General features: G+C 39.5%; 1 protein-coding gene across 2 annotated transcripts in view; it reads right to left on the bottom strand.

Moving 5' to 3' along the window:
• CES2.2 (carboxylesterase 2-like protein 2) overlaps window positions 1–18,829 on the bottom strand; it is a 41,710-nt gene extending 22,881 nt beyond the window's left edge. For both annotated transcript variants that reach the window (XM_003339752.4, XM_007477110.3), the window contains exons 1-3: window positions 18,689–18,829; window positions 16,859–17,063; window positions 8,967–9,105 (exon numbers count right to left, since the gene is read on the bottom strand). In XM_003339752.4, the coding sequence (XP_003339800.2) occupies window positions 8,967–9,105; window positions 16,859–17,063; window positions 18,689–18,758 (414 nt within the window). In that variant the 5' untranslated portion in view covers window positions 18,759–18,829. The remainder of the gene's footprint in view (window positions 1–8,966; window positions 9,106–16,858; window positions 17,064–18,688) is intronic.
• Between the last annotated feature and the right edge of the window lie 796 nt (window positions 18,830–19,625).

Here is a 19,625-nt window from a genome sequence, read left to right as displayed (position 1 = left end):
TGATTAATTTAACCTTTACAGGTACTTAACAACTGTATTAGATCTAAAAATAGACCTATCTTAAGGTTCTAGCTTTACTATAAGGTATAAGTTAGGGACTTTCATTGTTCAATCAGGAGTTTACAACTTTATCTTCCCCTAAGGCACTGTCTGAGTAGGGTGGAGTAATTTTAAAAGTTCCCAATACATTCTTGATTCTTGTAAGGCCAAGTACTCCATTGTTACAATAAGGGAATAGCTTAACCAAATCTTCTAAGGTACAGTCTGAGTAGTTTTTAATATTCACAGTTAACAAGCTTAGTTTTTAGCCTTTTTTCCCCCCAAAAAAGAGCCAGAATTTAGGAATTAATCTCTGATTTCCTGACCCCAAAACCAGATGTAACCCAAATCTCTGCAGTTTCTAGCCCTTTAAAGGAGAGTACCTTGCTCCTGAGAGTCCCTTTTTTTAAAGACTCTTTCTGAGTCCTGCCTGCCTCCAGCATTAGCTTAAGTTGAAAATGGGGCACTGGGGAGAGCAGCAGCAGCAAGATCTCTAAAGCTGCTCCCTGGATCCTACAAAGCATTTCAGGACCTACTCACATCCCAGCAGGGGACCTTGGCCACAGCCTGTGCTCTCCACCCAAGCTTTTTGAATCCCCAGACCAAAATTTTTTTCTGTCTTTGCCCTCCAAGGCCAGCTCAGTGAAGCAGCTAACTGAAAAGCCTTTGCCCAGTAAAGCCTCAGAGTCTAGGTGCCCCTCAGAGCTAGTGCCCCAGCCCCCTACCCTGTAAGTCCACTTGGAAGCACTGGGCTGCTGACTTTTTACCCCTGGGGGGGAGGGGAAGGGAGAGAACTCTTACTGAAACCTAAGATCTTCCTGAGACAGGTTAGTTTTACCCTAATGATGAGTGGTGGTTTTACCTACAAGGAAGTGTGTTTTATTTTGCCTTAAGTAAAAGCCTTTGCTTTTTCTTTTTTTGCCCTCCCAAACATTCATTACCAACTTTTGGACTCAGGTTAAGACTACCAGGTTATGTCTACACTCACATGATTTTTTTTCTTCCTTGTCTTTAGGACACCTCACCCTCTAGCTGTGAAACCCTAACCCCTAGCCAGTTCACACTAAGGGTAGCACCATCTATAGATAGGAAGTAGAACTGCAGGCAATTTAATAATTAAAATTTTTAATTTAAAAAATAAATAGGCAAAGGAATTTGGATGAATGATGGTACTCAGGAGAGGAAGGAACCTCAAAGAGGCTGGAGGTGAATTGTAAGCCTTTTCAGACCTCATTACCTTATTTATGTTAACTGTTTCAGTTTGTTCCTCTCCCCATAGTGAAGAAGTCTTTGTAACCCAATTTTAAATACAAAGTGTATGTAATTTCCTATTATCCATTCCAACAACTACCAAAATTGGAGGAAAGGACTTTTAGATTCATTGTTCATATGTAAAACAGGTACCTTTTATCAACACTGATTGAATGTATCCTATCACATGCAACTGTCTTTATTTATACCCTCCTCCTATGACTGGACTAGAGATAATACCATCATAAAAGTTCACAGACAAGTTGGACACTGTTCTGGCTGACACATTGAATTCCTGAATTTTTTTTATTTTTCTAATTCTTTTTCTTTATATTTGCAATAGGATATTTTATTTCCCCCCATCTTCTTATTTTTTGCACTTGAAATTCATGGAATCAGTATTAGTGTTTTTGATTTTGACAGATAAGTTTACAATAGCCCTAATACCAATGCATACCCAAAAGCTTTAGACCATGTAAACCTGCCATTGATTGTTAAGTATTATGGGACTTTTACTAATAATTATACCTAATTTCCGAAGGGATCACAAAAGAGCCACTGCAAAGTGCCAAGAAACATAAGGTCAAGGAGACAAAAAATCCCTGTGGTATTGATAAGAATTTGCTGCAAGAAAGAGGTCTTGGTTTGAGGTTCAAGGAAGCAGCTGTTTGACAACTTCAGACACAGGACATCCCTGTACCAGATTTCCTACAAGTACCTTAGTTTGGCTTTCATTTTGTCTCCCCTATCCCTGAGATTGAAAGAAAAACCAGGCCAGGGAATCATATTTCCCTTTCACCTCAAAATCTAGTCCCTTCTCTTTTATACCATGGCAACTTTCTGTCATCCTGGCTGTAGATGGGTAAGTGCAATATTGTTGCATTTGTTCTGCAGGCTTGTAGGACATAAATCACTTTAATTGGGCCTTGCTAGTGATTCAAGGACCTGTTATGGATTTATTCTTTTTTGACTCATCAGTTTATACACATAAGACTTTGATTCAAGGAGACCCTCTTGGTTTGTGCTTTGGTGGGATACTCTCTTCTGCATGAGCTCTGGTGATATTCTTGGTGGTCTTAGGCTCATGTGTGCTGAAGGCTCTCAAAAAAGGCAGTCTTATTCTTTTATAAGGTTTATTCTTTTTACTCATTGTTTTATACACATAAGATTCTGATACATATTTTTATCCAGAATTTAATTTTTTCTCTTCTATTTGGATATTTTGGTGTGTTTTTGGTTTTCTTTTTTTGAAAATTGATTCATATACCCCATAACTCAACCATTTATCCCAGAGTGATTCTGGTGTTGGTCATTACCCTTGGGGGGGGGAGGGATTTTATACTTATCCTAACATCTGAGGGTTAAAATCTTTTGAAGAAATTTCAGGAAAAGAAACTCACCAACACCCTGAATTGAGAAAGTGGATCTTTTTGAGAAGGTGCCATAAAGAAGCCTGTGAAAACCACACACTACATCAAAAGATCCATAGTGAACTTTGGGATGTAATGAACTGAAATGAAGGGGGTTGAACATATCATTTCTTCTGAATGTAAACTCTAATGCCAAAGGGGAATGCCCTCAATTGAGTTTTTGTCAATGAGTCTATCAATCATTATTTCTGTTTTCTTTCTCTTTTATTTCTTACTTATCCCCAAATTATTGTAATTCCTTCTAGGTAAAGTGCAATATTCTATACAACTCTAGTAAGAGAATCTTTAGAGGTATAAACTGGTTATTTGAAATGATTCACTGGGAAGATTAGGCATGTTAATCTCCCCAAACCCTCAATTGGGGAGATTTCAACATGTTCATTTCCCAATAGAAACCCGGGGGAGGCGGGGAGAGATTGTGAGAAGGGAATTCCTCTCTCCATTATGTCACTTCAATTTGATGTAATTAATGAAGTGTCCTAGAGATCTTTTACCATTAAGATGTGCAATTACAGACACACCCTGAGAGAAAGGAAGTTGAAACCAATGAGACAGGAAACTTATCCCATAAGCACTGCCCCCCTGGGTGGTGCCAGGTAAATTAAGGAACTATGATTATAACCCTGTCCAGTAGTGAGCTTGATTCCATCAGAACAGTACATTGTGAATTTTAGATTTACTCCACCCTGCTTAGTGTTTAGAGTTTTAGCAACCAGGAATGTATACACCCCCACTTAAGGATTAAGTGTGGGGGAGGAAGATCTATGTGTGCTAGCAAGTGACAAATCAGAAAAAACTGACTGACCAACTGGGCTGTCCAAAAGCCAAGTTTAAGCCACCATTGGCACATGTGAAGCACAGGAAGTGATGTAAAGAACTGCCTTTATATTTCGCATTACTTCCTGTGAGAGAGATTTGGCAGTGGAACTTGACTATGGAGGAACTTGAGTGTGAGACGGCAGACTGTTTCCCTTAGACTGTCACGTGGTGAGTGCAAAGCTTACTCCCCTTTCCTTGGCTTTTCTGGAGGCACCAGCCTCTAAGGAGGCCTTGTGACTCTAAGCTATGCAAGATTTAATCCTTTGACCCCCCTGCCCCCCCAGCTAGGACCTGTGAAATCCTACCTGGTATCTCTCTCCTTTTCCTCTCTTTCTTTCTTCCTTATAAACCACTATAAAATTCCATTCTGACTTGAGTGTTTCATTGGGATTTAGAATTTAAAATCCCTGGTGACCAACTAAAAATATATTCAGTCCAACCATAAGTTTTACCCCTAACAGTCTGGCTAATCCACAAAGTTTGTGACAAATATCCTCAATTTCCCTGAAAAATTCTTTCCTCTTTTTCTCTTTACTAACTCCTCTTAAGCCTATAATTTAAAAACAGTTGCTAGATCAGATGAGTATAAAACTTTTTTTTCTTTTCTCTTTAAATTGAATTGAACACAGCCATTTTTAACCTTAAGTGGCAAGGCCCTGAGGTCTTAGCTGGGGAAGCTATTTCCAAATCTCCCTTGCCTTAGGGAATGTTAAATTTTTATGGTTGGACTAAATATTTAATTGGTCCCCAGGGATTTAATTTGTAAATCCCAAAAATGAATCACTGAAGTAAAATGAAATTTATGATAGTTTATTTCTACAATAGAGGGAAGATATTAAGGAAGAGAAAAGAGGGGGGAGGGGAGAGAGCAAGCAAGCTCTGGCTTCCTCTGAGTCAGGTAGAAATTCTAAGGCCCCAGCCAGGAAAAAGGAGTCTCAAGATGATGGACCTTTCCAGGAGGTTCACACCTCCAGAAAGGGCAAGGAAGGAAGTCAGCCTTTACATTCACCATGTTGTCAGTTCAGTCAGCAGATTATTTTATCAGCCTCAACTCCAGCAGGCTCAACTCCAAGTGTGTCTCTTTCAAACTTCAAGTGTCCCTCTTCACTCCAAGTGTGTCTCTATCCTCACTCCAAGTGACTCCCTTCAAGTCTCTCTGTGTGTCTGTTTCCACTTTTAAAGACCTTTTTCTCTTGTGTCATTTCCCCTAAATTTTTACATCTAACAATCACACTCCACTTCAGGACTGCCCACTCTTTCACATGTGGGTCACAGACCTCCCACTCAATGTATGAAATTGGTGTTCACACTTTTTTTTTGGTTAAAATTCAAAATGGGTAGATCTCCATACTCAACTTTAAGTACTGTGCTTTACACTTTGGGGATTAAAATCCAAAAATATATGGGGGGGGGGTACAACTTAATCTTCACAATCAAGGAAGAGCTGAGTACCTTCATTGTTACAATCAGGGGAGAGCCAAATCCAATCTTCACAGGAACAAACAACTGAATTAGCCAACCCTCACTGACAATATTAACTGCCTGGATTGCTCTTAACTAGCTGTGAGAAAACCTGGAGAAAGGAGTCCTGCTCCAATCCAAACAAAAATAGCTAGACCACCAGAGTAAAGGTAGTAAGTTGTTGTTGTTGTTTTTTTTAATTTAAGTGGGCTTTGCTCAGAGGGAAACACATGGTTCTGGCTATTTTATCCTGAAGGGGAAGGAAAGATTGGCTTGTGGACCCTCCCAAACTTTAAAAAAAAAGTCTCAGGCAAAAGACTTTGTTTTCTGTCTGCCCTTTCACCTAGAAGAGTTAATTGGATTAAATACATTTAAAAGGGACTACACCCCTGCCTTTTATTTTCACACCCTGACTTTAACCCCTGGTCAGTAGCACCATCTACTGACTAAACCAGAATTATAAATAATTTAACATATAAAATATACATATATATAATAGATAAATAAAAATGAATGCTACATTATATGAAAGTTTTCTGGCTTTTGAACAATTAGGAAACTTAAAGATTTCAGAATGTCTCTCATTCCTTATGTTCTTAGGTAATTTTATTTTTCTATTCCTAAATATTGTGACAAGAAATGCTACCATGTGAAAATTTAAAGCTGAAATGCAGGCAGACACACAAAACCAATTGGATAATTTTAAATACTTCTTACATGGTCAAATCACAAATACTGACCCCATACAAAACATGTCTGATTTTTTACAAGCCTATTCTTGAACCTCTAAATGAGGAAAATCCTCCCCCCAAAAATAGAGATGGAAGGCCTCTCTCCTATAGCTTGGTTACAGAACTGCTTCTCTTGTGGCCTGCAACTCTTAACTGACCTTACGTCCCAAGATCCTTCTCCTGAAATCCAAGTTTCTCCTGTTCTTTCTCCCACCCCAAAACCAATTCCATCCCCAAGGAAATCTCATCCTTCTAACAAAACTGTTTCTAGCCAAATTGACTGACACTTACCCAATTCAACTAGAGGCCTTTTTCCCCTAAGAGAAGTACCTGAAATAGGACACAATGGGGATGTGGTGATCCTAAGGCACCATATACCATTTATTCCCCAAGGCATAAACGAATTCACACAAAATGTTCTCACATATGAACAAGATCCCTTTGTGGTAACAAAAAAAAATGGCAAACATATTTTTTCAGTATAATCCATCTTACAAAGATATTGAAAATCTACTCCAGGCTTTCTTAACAGAATGTGAGAAAAATAAAATAATTTCTCATGTTAATAACATCAAGGGCCACAATGCATCACGTTGGCTATTGCAAGATTCCAAATGGGACTATAACAACTCTGAAGATTATTTACAACTATATCTTTGTAGGAAGGCCATTCTAATTTCTATGAGATAGTGCTTTGAAAGCACAGATAAATGGACAGAATTTGAAAAACTTGGGCAAAAATGATGATGAGACACCCTCCAGATTCATGGATAAACTCATTGAGTTTGTTGGTAAATACCTAGATTTTGACCTTTCTAAAGAAAATTACATAAGACAAATTAGAAGACACTTTGTCAATAACTCTTGCAAAGTGATCAGGGATTATTTTAGAATTCATTGCCCACAGTGGCCTGAAATGGATCTTGATGAATTGAGAAAAGCTGCTGCATATTTCAAAAGGAAACAAAGAAAAAGAAGAAGAGACTAATAATTTCATGGAGACAATTAGGAAAGAATTGAAATACTTAAGGGATAAGATTGATAAACAAGAAAAAGGGCATGATACTCAACCAATGGAAATTTCCCCCTCCAAGAATCTAACTATTGATCCATTACCTGCCAATTCTGCGAGAAGAAGGGTCAGAAAATGATGGAATGTAGAAATTTATCCAAGGCAATCAGAAATAATATACAGTTTAATAACAATTACAGAAATAATAACTATAGAAATTACTATAATAATGACCATAGAAATCACAACTTTAGGAATGAAGATTCTAGAAATATAAATTGGGAAAATGATAACTGAAACCAACTGACTCCACAACAGTATATCTTAAGTGGAGCTTATCCAAAAAATACTTGAGGTGCTAATGCCCCTCAGGGGGAAGCCCAAGGAACTTCCCAAATATTATGAAGGTGTCTGGGGGGGGCTGGAGCACTGGAATGAGAGGATACAACCTTTGATTTTCTGGACCCTGATGCCTTACTCCTCATTGTCCCTATTCACTACCTCCCCCATTCTGATGAGCCCCATGTTACCTTTTTATGATTGTCTTTTGGACACTAGAGCTTCCAGGTCTGTATTAAAGAGTCCATCTGATTTATATTGCAATTCCATTGGCTCAGAGAATGTAAGGGAGTGTTGGGGATACCCCAAAGAATTAAAAAGCATTCCCCAAAAATAGTGTCTGTAGGACCCCTAGAAGTACAACATTCTTTCCTCTTGATGCCTGACTCCCCTTTAAACTTGCTGGGGAGAGACCTTATATGCAAGCTCAGAGCCACAATAACTTGCTCCTGAGATGTTTCCTTATCATTGGAAGTACCTGAGGTATCTTTAAATTTTCTCCCTGTACTCCTCTCAGAGAGCCAGGTCCCATCTTTGCAATACCTGCAAAAATACCAGAGCCTCTTTGGGCCACATATTCTTCCAATGAAGGCTTACTTAAATCAGCTGTTCCTGTGCAGATTAAAATTAAATCTAGCCCACTTCCTTCCATTCCTCAGTACCTTTTCTCAAAGGAGGCAATCGAGGGCATTACCCCATAATAAACTCATTAATTGATTAGGGCATCATAATTCCCTGTAAATATGAATACAATACATCTATCCTACCTATTAAAAAAACAAAATTGGGGCCCAATGGCAAGTACCTCTATAGATTCATACAGGGTTTGAGACACTACATAGTTTCCAACATAAATACTATTATTTATTCTATTCCTAGCACAGCTACATACTTTACAATGGATGGTCTGTGACCCCGTGTGTTAGCAAGTGACAAATCAGAAACAACTGACTGACCCCCTGGGCTGTCCAAAGCCAAGTCTAAGCCACCATTGGTACATGTAAGACACAGGAAGTGATGTAAAGAACTGCCTTTATATTTTGTGTCACTTCTTGTGAAAGGGACTTGGCCATGAAGGAGCTGCATCGTGAGACCCTAGATTGCTTCCCTTATATGATCACCTGGTGAATGATAAAGCTGACACCCCTTTCCTTGGCTTTTCTGAAGGCAACAGTCTCTGGAAAGACTCATCTCTTGGGAACCCCTTTTCCTTGTCTTTTCCAGAGGGACCCCTTGGCTGAGGCCCCTGAACTCCTACCTGGCTCAGATCAGACTGGAGCAAATCTTTTTTCCTTTTCTATTTCTCTCTCGTTCTTAATTTCTTTCTTCTATTGTAAATAAGCCACCATAAAATTCCATTCTGACTTGAGTATTTCATTGGGATTTAGAATTTAAATCCCAGGTGACCAACTAAAATATATATTCAATCCAACCATAAACCCCTTACAAAGAAAAGGTTTCTCTCTTCATCAGAAGAAGGAGTGAAGCTCCTTACACCACTAAAATGCTATGTCTAGACAGGAACAAGAAATGCTTTAAAGACCACACTTCATGAACACGTTCCTCTGTACCTTTCCCAGTAATGACCTTTAGCATAAATGGATACCATTAAAGATCAGAGAACTACCTCCCAGAAGTCCTGAGGAGGCAGGTTGCAGCCTGATGAAAGCAAACACTACTTCACAAAGGGAACTACTGCTCAAGGGTGAATGGGTTGCCTTGAGAAGTAGTGAGCTCCCTGAGCTTAGAGAAGGGTAGATGACTTGTCAGACAGGTTTAGAGCTGATGACTGCTACCATACTGGTGAAATGAGGTGACTCCATGCAACTCTAATGCCCTAGAATTCTATTCCCATGCTCTGGAAGTTACAGAGATCTGACTTACTGGTAATCGGTCCCCTTCCTTTGTGTTGCCAGGAACATAGATATTGAGGTACAAACAGTCTTCAGAAATGGCAACCTTGGGGAGTTTTATTTTCAAGGCCTTTCCCATATTTTCTTGCATACGGCCATCCTGCAAACACCTGGAAAACAAAAGAGATGACTGATTCAAATACAATTGTCTGGGGTTAGTAATAATAACTAGTGCAGCTAGGTGGCTCAGCAAACTGAGAGCAAGGTCCAGAAACAGAAGGAGCTGCGTTCATATATGGCCTTAGGCATTTAAGTCATTTAATCCCCATTGTCTAAGTAAGAAAAAAAACTATTTACAGATATTAAATCAGGGTGAAAGGGGGGAGAGGCAGGAAGGGCACCTCAAGATTTTATGTAACTTGAGGTTACATAGAACTTTCTCCTCTAAAAAACCCTTTCTCCCTTCAGGGCCCCCCCTCATCCTTATGAAGATAATCTGTTTTTATTTAACTAAAGATGATTTAATAACAAGTACAAAAGGGAAAATATCAGGATAGAGGGAATAGGGATTGCCTATCCTTTAGCACAGGTTGGTTTTCGAGTTTTAGCTTTTGAGGTGAGCCAAGGCCTCACTGGAGTGTGCAGGGTTTCTTTTATCCCTATTCTACACTATATCTATGCTAGTTTTCTTAAATTCATAGTCTTCACCAGTAGAGAGCAAGAGGAAAAGAGATTCTGACCTTCAGAGCTGGTTTAGCCTGTCTCTTTGGGCTAATGCCCCTAAAGACCAGCTTTACAGTTCAAGCAGCTCCACTTAAATCCTTTTGTTTGATGGCATGATCCATAGGAATCCAGGCAGATAAAACAGTTGGGAAAATCCTGGTAATAGAGGTGTTTTCTATTCAGAAAGGCAGAAAGAGTTCCCTCCAGTCCCAAGATCCAGGAAAGAGTCCTCACAAGAGCAACTGTCACTCTCCCAAGTCTCTCCCCTGCCCCCATCCAACTGCCTTTGTTGTCAATCAATCTTCTCTCCAATGTTCCAAGCCCTTTCTGTGCAATTTTCCCCACAGTATTGTCCCCTTTCACACAATGAGCTAACAAGCTCAATGATGTGAACTATTATACTTATCCTTAATTATCCTATGCTATTTGCTAAATTAACCCACCCCCAATATAATAAAAATCCTTATCATACACTATGTTATAGATTTTTAACTACCTATCCTAAGCTAAGACATTTTGGGGGGAAGGTTTGGGATCAGAATTGGGGTTTACAAAAATGAATACAGAACAATAAGAAAAATTGTTGCAATACAATAATATGACTAAAAATCAATTACCACTACTATTGCTAATTTCTATCTTTGCAATTATTATACTAATACAATAATTTCCTATCTTATTTCATCACTATGGAAAATCAATTCAAGTATAACATTTCCATTAACACAATTTCCAGCTAATGCTGTTATATATAATTTTCTTAAAGATAATTATTCTAACTATACACCAATCTCCTTAATGAATATAGATGCAAAAATCTTAAATAGGATACTAGCAAAAAGACTCCAGCAAGTCATCACAAGGGTTATTCACTATGACCAGGTAGGATTCATACCAGGAATGCAAGGATGGTTCAATATTAGGAAAACCATCCACATAATTGACCATATTAACAAGCAAACTGACAAAAATCACATGATTATCTCAATAGATGCAGAAAAAGTCTTTGATAAAATACAACACCCGTTCCTATTAAAAACACTAGAAAGTATAGGAATAGAAGGGTCGTTCCTAAAAATAATAAACAGTATATATCTAAAACCATCAGCAAACATCATCTGCAATGGGGATAAATTAGAAGCCTTCCCAATAAGATCAGGAGTGAAACAAGGATGCCCATTATCACCTCTATTATTTAACATTGTACTAGAAATACTAGCAGTAGCAATTAGAGAAGAAAAAGAAATTGAAGGTATTAAAATTAGCAATGAAGAGACCAAGATATCACTTTTTGCGGATGATAAGATGATTTACTTAAAGAATCCTAGAGAATCAAACAAAAAGCTAGTTGAAACAGTCAACAATTTTAGCAAAGTTGCAGGATACAAAATAAACCTGCATAAGTCATCAGCATTTTTATATATCTCCAACCCATTTCAGCAGCAAGAATTAGAAAGAGAAATTCCAATTAAAATCACCCTACACAATATAAAATACTTAGGAATCTATCTGCCGAGACAAACACAGGAACTATATGAATACAACTACAAAACACTCTCCACACAATTAAAACTAGATCTAAGCAATTGGAAAAACATTGATTGCTCGGTGGGATGATCTAACATAATAAAAATGACAATCCTACCCAAATTAATTTACTTATTTAGTGCCATAACCATTGAACTCCCCAAAAAAATTTTTTACTGAATTAGAAAAAAACATAACAAAGTTCATTTGGAAGAACAAAAGATCAAGGATATCCAGAGAAATCAAGAAAAAAATGCAAAGGAAGGAGGACTTGCAGTACCAGATCTCAAACTATACTATAAAGCAGCAGTCATCAAAACAATTTGGTAATAGCTAAGAGACAGAAAGGAGGATCAGTGGAATAGACTTGGGGTAAATGACCTCAGCAAGACAATCTATGATAAACCCAAAGATCCCAGTTTTTGGAACCAAAACCCATTATTTGATAAAAACTTTTGGGAAGATTAGAAGACAATATGGGAGAGATTAGGTTTGTATCAACATCTCACACCCTACACCAAGATAAACTCAGAATGGGTGAATGACCTGAATATAAAGAAGGAAACTATAAGCAAATTAGATGAACACAGAATAGTATACTTGTCAGATCTTTGTGAAAGGAAAGACTTTAAAACCAAGCCAGAGCTAGAAAAAAATCACAAAATGTAAAATCAATAATTTTGATAACATCAAGTTAAAAAGTTTGCGTAAAAACAAAACTAATGCATCCAAAATTAGAAGGGAAGCAACAAATTGGGAAATAATCTTCATTACAAAAACCTCTGACAAAGGTCTAATTACTCAAATTTATAAAGAGCTAAACCAGTTGTACAAAAATCAAGCCACTCTCCAATGGAAAAATGGGCAAGGAACATGAATAGGCAATTTTCGGTTAAAGAAGTCAAAAGTATCAATAAGCACATGAAAAAGTGTTCTAGATCTCTTATAATTAGAGAGATGCAAATCAAAACAACTCTGAGGCATCACCTCATACCTAGTAGATTGGCTAACATGATAGCAAAGGAAAGTAATGAATGCTGGAGGGGATGTGGCAAAGTTGGGACTTTAATTCATTGTTGGTGGAGTTGTGAATTCATGTAACCATTCTGGAGGGCAAATTGGAACTATGCCCAAAGGGCACTAAAAGACTGTCTGCCCTTTGATCCAGCCATACCACTGCTGGGTTTGTACCCCAAAGAGATAAGGAAAAAGACATGTACAAAAATATTCATAGCTGCACTCTTTGTAGTAGCAAAAAAAAAAATGGAAAATGAGGGGATGCCCTTCAATTGGGGAATGGCTGAACAAATTATGGTATATGTTGGTGATGGAATACTATTGTGCTCAAAAGAATAATAAAGTGGAGGAATTCCATGGGGACTGGAACAACTTCCAGGAAGTGATGCAGAGTGAGAGGAGCAGAACCAGGAAAACACTATACACAGAGACTGATACACTGTGGTACAACTGAATGTAATGGACTTCTCAATTAGTGGCAATGCAATGACCCTGAACAACTTGGAGAAACCTATGAGGAAAACCACTATCCACATTCAGAGGAAACACAGTGGGAGTAAAAACACTGAAGAAAAACAACTGCTTGAATACATGGGTCAAAGGAATATGGTTGGGGTTGTAGACTCTAAATGAACAACCTAGTGTAAATAACAACATGGAAATAGGTTCTGACCAAGAACACAAGTAATAATGAAATTGTGAGTTGGTTGCAGGAAGAGTGGGTGGAGGGGAGGGAGGGAAATAATGTGATTATTGTAACCAAGAAATAATGTTCTAAATTGACTAAATAAATTAATGCAAATGGGAAAAAAATAAAATGCATTATTCTTCCCCCCCCCAAAAAAGATAAATATTCTGCTACTCTAGTTTCAAATTCTATGGTTACCCGATGTGTTAATCTAAACTAAGTATCTAGTAACTATTAAACTATTTGCTAACTATTACTCTAAGTTATTTTAATTTCCCTATCTATTCTGTACATTTTTTATTTATATACTATGTATAAGGTATGATATAATATTTACAACCATATAACTATAATATGCAACCCTATGTTACATGTATTTACAAAGTATTTTAAAAACACGATCCCATTGGACTCTCATAATAACCCTGAGAGACAAGTACTATTAATATCCCTATTTTACAAATAAAGAAACTGAGGCAGGAAGAGGTGAAATGGCTTGCCAACAACATTTTACAGCTTCTTTTAAAATCTTTTTTTCTCTTCATTCTTTGTATTTTGAAATGTTTGTGTTTATTGGTGATTGTTGAGCTTGAAACAAAGTATTTTTTAATAAAAAGAAACAGGAAAGGGGTTTTTACCAATTGGTGAAATAAAACTGAAATACTGTATTGCACGTGCAAGTAAAAACAATAATAAGAAAGTTTTAGAAATAAAAAATATATAGCTTACAATCATTGGCACACTATGTCATCTAAGAAAAGATAGAATATACAAAGGTTTCTCACCAGAAATGAGATCCATTTCCTTTTCAAACTTGGCCATGATCCTCTGTGTCAGTGCAAATGATTTTCACAAAGTAATAATTTTTATAAAGAACAGTAGTAAAACAGGTAATGCACATTCAAGAAGTACCAAAGTTCCCAAAACTCACAATAACCTAATTAATTCCAATAGCAAAGAAACACACTATCATTTGGATTCACATATCTGCTGTATGACATTAAAAAACAAACAAACAAAAAACGCCTTAGAAGCTAATGGATACTTGTCACAAGTTTTTTAGGTGTAGGAAATCCTTCAACATTAGCTTATATATATTTATTTATATACTTATATAAACTATTGCTGCCATCATTACAAAATATGGTAGGGGAGTTTAGAAAAGACACAAAATTCTTTACTGTTCATGTTGGGTCTAAAAACGTCACCAAGAATCTGGGTCATTCTGGTGGAAGGGTTGAGTAAGCTGAAGAGTTACAAATGAGATGCTCCTTCGTGGGAGCCATCCAGGGATACCACACCCTAGGAACAACTTCCCAGTTCCTGTGTGATATGTTCCATCTGTTTACATTTTTACAAATGAGGAGGTGGGGATACAATTGCACTTCACTTCAGCTATTTAAATGGACCCTTATCTCTATTGTTATTTAGTAGTAACAGGGGTAGTATCTCTGGTATGGAGGGCTTGTTGTGCCCTCTTAGGGCAGCTCTCCAGCCTCTGACCCCCACCTGACAGCCAGCTCTCACTTGTGGCTCCCAGTAGCTGCCAGCATGCGGCAGCGGCCACACCCTGGGCAATGGCTTTGACAGGTCAGCTAAACCTTGTGAGGGTAGCCATTGGGTCGTCGACCCCTGGTGAACCAGGGCTTTGCTCACCCATCATGTGAAGACTGTTTCAGCGGAACATGCAGAAGAAACCAATAAGAAGGTTCAACGGCTGAGATGGCGACGCAGCAAGGCACTGTGGAGTGCTTAGGGCGTGTTGGAGCACAAAAGACAACATGGCCATCCAATGCAGCTGAGGAAGTCTCCAGGTGTAATGATTTTTCGTGCCACTGGACCCAGGCTTCCAACGCCTAGAGACTGGGACTGTCTCTGTGCACCGACTTTTCCACTTAAATCTCTTTCACGCACAAGTATCCTTGTGCACATCTGGGCCTCAGTCTTTGGACTTCAAAGCCATATGAGGTTACACCGTAGATGAAAACGCACAAAGACAATTGTCATTCTCGGACACCGAGAGACTACTACTACTACTACTACTGAATACCTGAATGAATTAGTGTGTGAATGGAATGGAATATGATTGCACTGAAAGAAAGGATGAATGGGAGATATTCAGAAAAATTGATGCAGATCAATGAAAGTAGGACCAGAACAGTATAGATAATGACTGAGAGCATTTTAACAAAAGTAACATTACTGGACACAGTTCTTTGTCAGTTGGATTTTTTTTTTTTTACAAAAGAGCATTATTTTGGAGTGCTGGGGTATAGTCTGGGGTATGTTGTGGAGAATAAGGGTAGTCTATAAAGCAAAAGATATCAAACTCTTTAAAAACAAAAGGAGGGAGTGGCAACTTCTGGTCAAGATGGTGGCTTAGAGAAAGCTAAAGTTCAGATCTCCAGAAACCCTCCCTTACCAATCTCAAACTATATGCTCCTAGGGCACCAAAATTCAAAACGAACAATAGCATAGACCCCGGGAACCCTCCTCCTGGACCTGGATCAAAAGGTACGGCCCCCCCAAAAGCCAGAACCCGAGATCACTCGGACCTAAGGGGTAAGCAGAAGGAAGGTCCCAGGACCCATCCCCCCTAACCCAGAGCGTTGAGTCCGAGGCAGCAGAGGGAACCTCAGAGCCTCAGGGCCGGCTATTCTGAAGGCCGCTTCCTGAAAACAACCTGACTCAGTCGCGGGGGCACCCAACACAGACAGCAGGGAAACAAAGAGAGACAGGGGGAGCCTGTAGCCCCCTGGCTGAATCCTTCCATCTGAGTCTCATGGAAGGTCCCTGCCTCAGGGCATACTCAGTTCAACCAAGGGGAAGCTAATCCTATCAGGAGCCCCTCCCCCCTCAGAGTGCAGGGTCTTCTGGCCAGCAAAGGCATTGAAACACCAAGTGCCAAGCCAGGCTCAGAACGTGGAAGTAAGGCAACGGAGAAGCATCGGGAGGGAACTGAGGAGGGCAGTAACACGGAAACACCAGCAATTCCTGGCTTCCCTGGGAAGACAGAACAACAACTGCCTAGAAAGGACAATTTGCCTAGGGCTAAAGCCTCTGAACACCAGATAGAGATAAGAAAAGCTATTCCTCCTCACTCAGATAGAGATGGCAAACAGCACAGAAGCACAAAAGCCTCGAAACTCTAAGAAAAACAAGAAGAAGGGGGCAACTCTGGAAATATTTTTTGGAGCAAAAACAAAAGGAGGGGTCAAATTAGATGATCTCTAGGGTCTATTCCTGCTTTTTGAACCTCTCAGTCTTTGAGTGGTGGTTTTGTCATTCATTTATTATCTTTGTGACCTTGGCTAAGTCATTTAATCAATGCTGTTGCTATTGTTCAACACATCTGACTCTTCCTGACCCCATGGAACATACTGTCCTTGGGGCTTTCTTGGCAAAGATTCTGAAATGGTTTGGTTTGCCCTTTCCTTCAGTAGTAGATTGAGAAAACAGAAGTGAAGTGACTTGCCCAGGGTCACACTGATATAGGAAGTCACTGAGGCCATATTTTAAGTCAAGTCTTCTGACTTTAGACCCAATGTTCTATCCAGGGAGCCACTTGGCTGCCTCGAATCTCTGCTAGCCTTTGTTGTTCTATCTAGAGCAATATGTGCTAAGGTAAGGGGTCTTTTTAATTTTGTCTTTTAGTTTAGTTGAAAGCTTATCTAAAATAGAGAATCATTACAAGAGATGTCCAGTAACAAAATAACTACCTCACAGTGTTGTCCTCAAGTCAGCTATTCTCTAAAGTCCTACATAAAAGTGAACTATTGTCATTAAACAATTATTTCAGGCCCCATAGCTTGGTGGGATTGGGGGAGGGAGGACAGAGGGAACAGCCATTTCTTCAATAAATGTTTTTCAGATGTCTACTGGGTACATGCTACACTCTTAAAATGTGTGTCACACAGGCTAGTACCCTGAGCTCCTCTAGGAAGTGAAGAATTCAGGCAGTTACTCACATGGGTGGGTAAGAAGTCGCATCTCTCACATTGTTCCAGGAGTCAGGGGCTTGGGGAGGGGAAAACCTCAGGGCCCCAATGGGTGGTTTGGCAAAGGGGATTCCCAGGAAAACATCAACACTTTTGTCAAGCTTCTTGATGCTGATTTGAGTCCCTTGAACCTGTCCAGACTCGGTGGTCCTGATGAGGTCATCTGCCTTGTGCCCTGTAGACAAAAGGGAATAAAATCCTCAGGGACAGATGGAGAGTTGGGAATTGATGTCCAAACAATCCATTTTCTCTCCATGCCACCACTTTTTCATTAGATGAAAATGCAAGCCTCCTTCTATATTACTTTAATCTCTCTTAAAGCCCTCCAATGATGGGGAACTCACTTCAGAGAAGGTCCATTGAACCTTTAGACAGCTCTGGCTCTGCCCTGGGAGCTGTCTAGCTTTGGGCATTCTGAGCCTCAAGATCAAAGCAACTGCTCCCAGCAATCCCATCTGCAAGCCCAGCTTAAGAAAACCTAGAGTTAAAAATCAGGGCCATATAGTTTATCAATATTATTCAATTAAACAAGGACGTAATGAGCACCTACTATGGACAATGCCTTCTGCTCTGAGCTGAAGATAAAATGGACTGGGCCTTATTCTGTGAGTTGGCATACTCAGAGAGAAGAATGCCCAGTGTGCCAATATTTAGGGATATGAGGGAGAGGCAAGATAGATATAAAGGAGAGGTCCTGGAAGAGAGCTATGAAAGGAGGCAAAGAGAATCAGGAAAAGGGCTGCAAGGAGTGCCCAGGCTGCATCTTTAAATCTTTAATGAAGGGTCTTCAAGAGCCAGATTAGGGGAAATGCTTTCAGGCATGGGAAAGGCACTAGCCAAAGAAGGAACTCAAGAGAGGGAGGGACAAGAAAGGTGGACAAAGGATAGTTCCATTTGGTTGGACTATGCAAAAAGAGAATAGAAGCAGATAAGGCTAGAAGCACAGAGTGTAGTATATGGGGCCAGAGGACAGGAGTTCAAATCACAACTCTCCCAATTACTGCATTTGTAAACTTGTTACAATTCCCTCCCCTTCCCCTTCCCCTTCCCTTTACCTTTCCCCTTTCCCTTCTCCTTCCCCTTCCCTTTCCTTCACTTTTCTTCCTTTCCCTTCCCTTCCCTAGGCATATTTTCCCTCTTTGATTAAATGGGAGGAGGTGACTGAATTTGATGATTCTTAAGATTGCTACCACTTCAGAGGCAGCAAAATAATAGTGGATAAAATGCTAGGTCTGTAGTTGAGACATCTTAGGTTCAAATCTGACCACAGACATTTCCTAGATATGTGACCCTGGGCAAGTCATTTAACTCATTTAAGCCCAATGCAAATTGCATGGGAATGACTTTGACAAGCTTCAAGTGGATTTAGTTTTCTCTGTAATAATAGAAGATTGGAAGGATTTTCTTACACAAATATGAAGATCATTTTCCCACAATTTGCCAAAAGATTTCTGCCCCACCCATCAATCCTCACTCTTTTAAAGGTGCCTCCTTGAAAATGACTCAGCTTTCCCTTACCCCACCCCTTCACCCCTGCCACCAGTGGCTTCTAGATGAGATTTTTGTGCATAATACATGCAAGGGGCTTCCATTTCTTAGGAGCAAACCTCATTATTCCCCCTAAAATAAAGCTATCAATAATCACTCACCTCCCACCCACCCATCCAAACAATCAGGGAAGGTAACAATAAAAACCTCACTGCACCCCCTTATTCCCAATGGGAAAACCAAAAGGCCCCCCTATCTCCCCCCCCAAAAAAGTCCCCCACTTTCCTGCATCAGCCCAGTGGAGCTGCTCACCTTTGACTGAAATTAGGAAGCACAGGACCCCCAGAGTGAGGGCCTTGGGCAGCAGGGAAGTCTTCCACATCTTTCTCTCTGCACAGTCTTCTGTTTATGCCTATCAAATCCCAGGTCTGGGCTTAAATCCAAAATATTCGGACCAAAGGGCACTCTGGGAGAACTAGTGCTAAGGGCTTCTTAACTTCCTGCTAAGAATTTGTCTCAGGGTTATCTGAAGCCAAAAATTTAGAATGAATCCTGAAAAGGGGAAAAAATGTCAGAAAATTCACAGAAAATTCATCCACCTAGTAGGGAGATGAAGTTAAATGTTTAACAAGAAGCTCTCTGGGGAGGAAAAAAATGTTTCCATAACAGTCAGATTTCACCTGTATTGGCAACATTTCCCCACTAATTTCTTAAATCCAGATAATCAGTAAAACAATAAATAAAGTCTTGAATTGTAGCCTTTTCTGATTTCAGAGGTGCAACTTTGCGTTCTTCAGAGCCAATTTTAGCTGGCCAAAACAGTTCAACGAATGTATCAAGGTTCAGAACCTGATTACATAACCTAATCAGCCCTCCTCCTCCCCAGGTTCTGGAGACTTCTATGACCTTTCTCCCCTTCAACTGCTAAGAGTCCTGTTCTTGCCCTCACAGAAACCTGTCTTCCCAGGGTCCTAGGGGGTACCCAAAGGACCTTATCCCACATAATGCCTCTGCTGAACTAGGAAGTACAATAACAATAATTATCCTTATAAATAACAATGCTAATGATGGCTAACATTTCTATAACCCTTAAGATTTGCAAGCACTTTACCCATATTATCTAATTAGATCCTGATAACAATCCTAGGAGGCAAATGCTATTACTATCCCATTTTACAGTTGAGAATACTGAGATAAACTGAGGTTAAGTGATTTGCCCACTTACACAGGTTACACAGCTAGTAGATGT

Source organism: Monodelphis domestica, chromosome 1, assembly GCF_027887165.1.
Source record: "Monodelphis domestica isolate mMonDom1 chromosome 1, mMonDom1.pri, whole genome shotgun sequence".
Lineage (NCBI taxonomy): Eukaryota > Metazoa > Chordata > Mammalia > Didelphimorphia > Didelphidae > Monodelphis > Monodelphis domestica.
The sequence above is the reverse complement of the archived record's forward strand: the minus strand, read 5'-3'. Positions and strand labels throughout refer to the sequence as shown.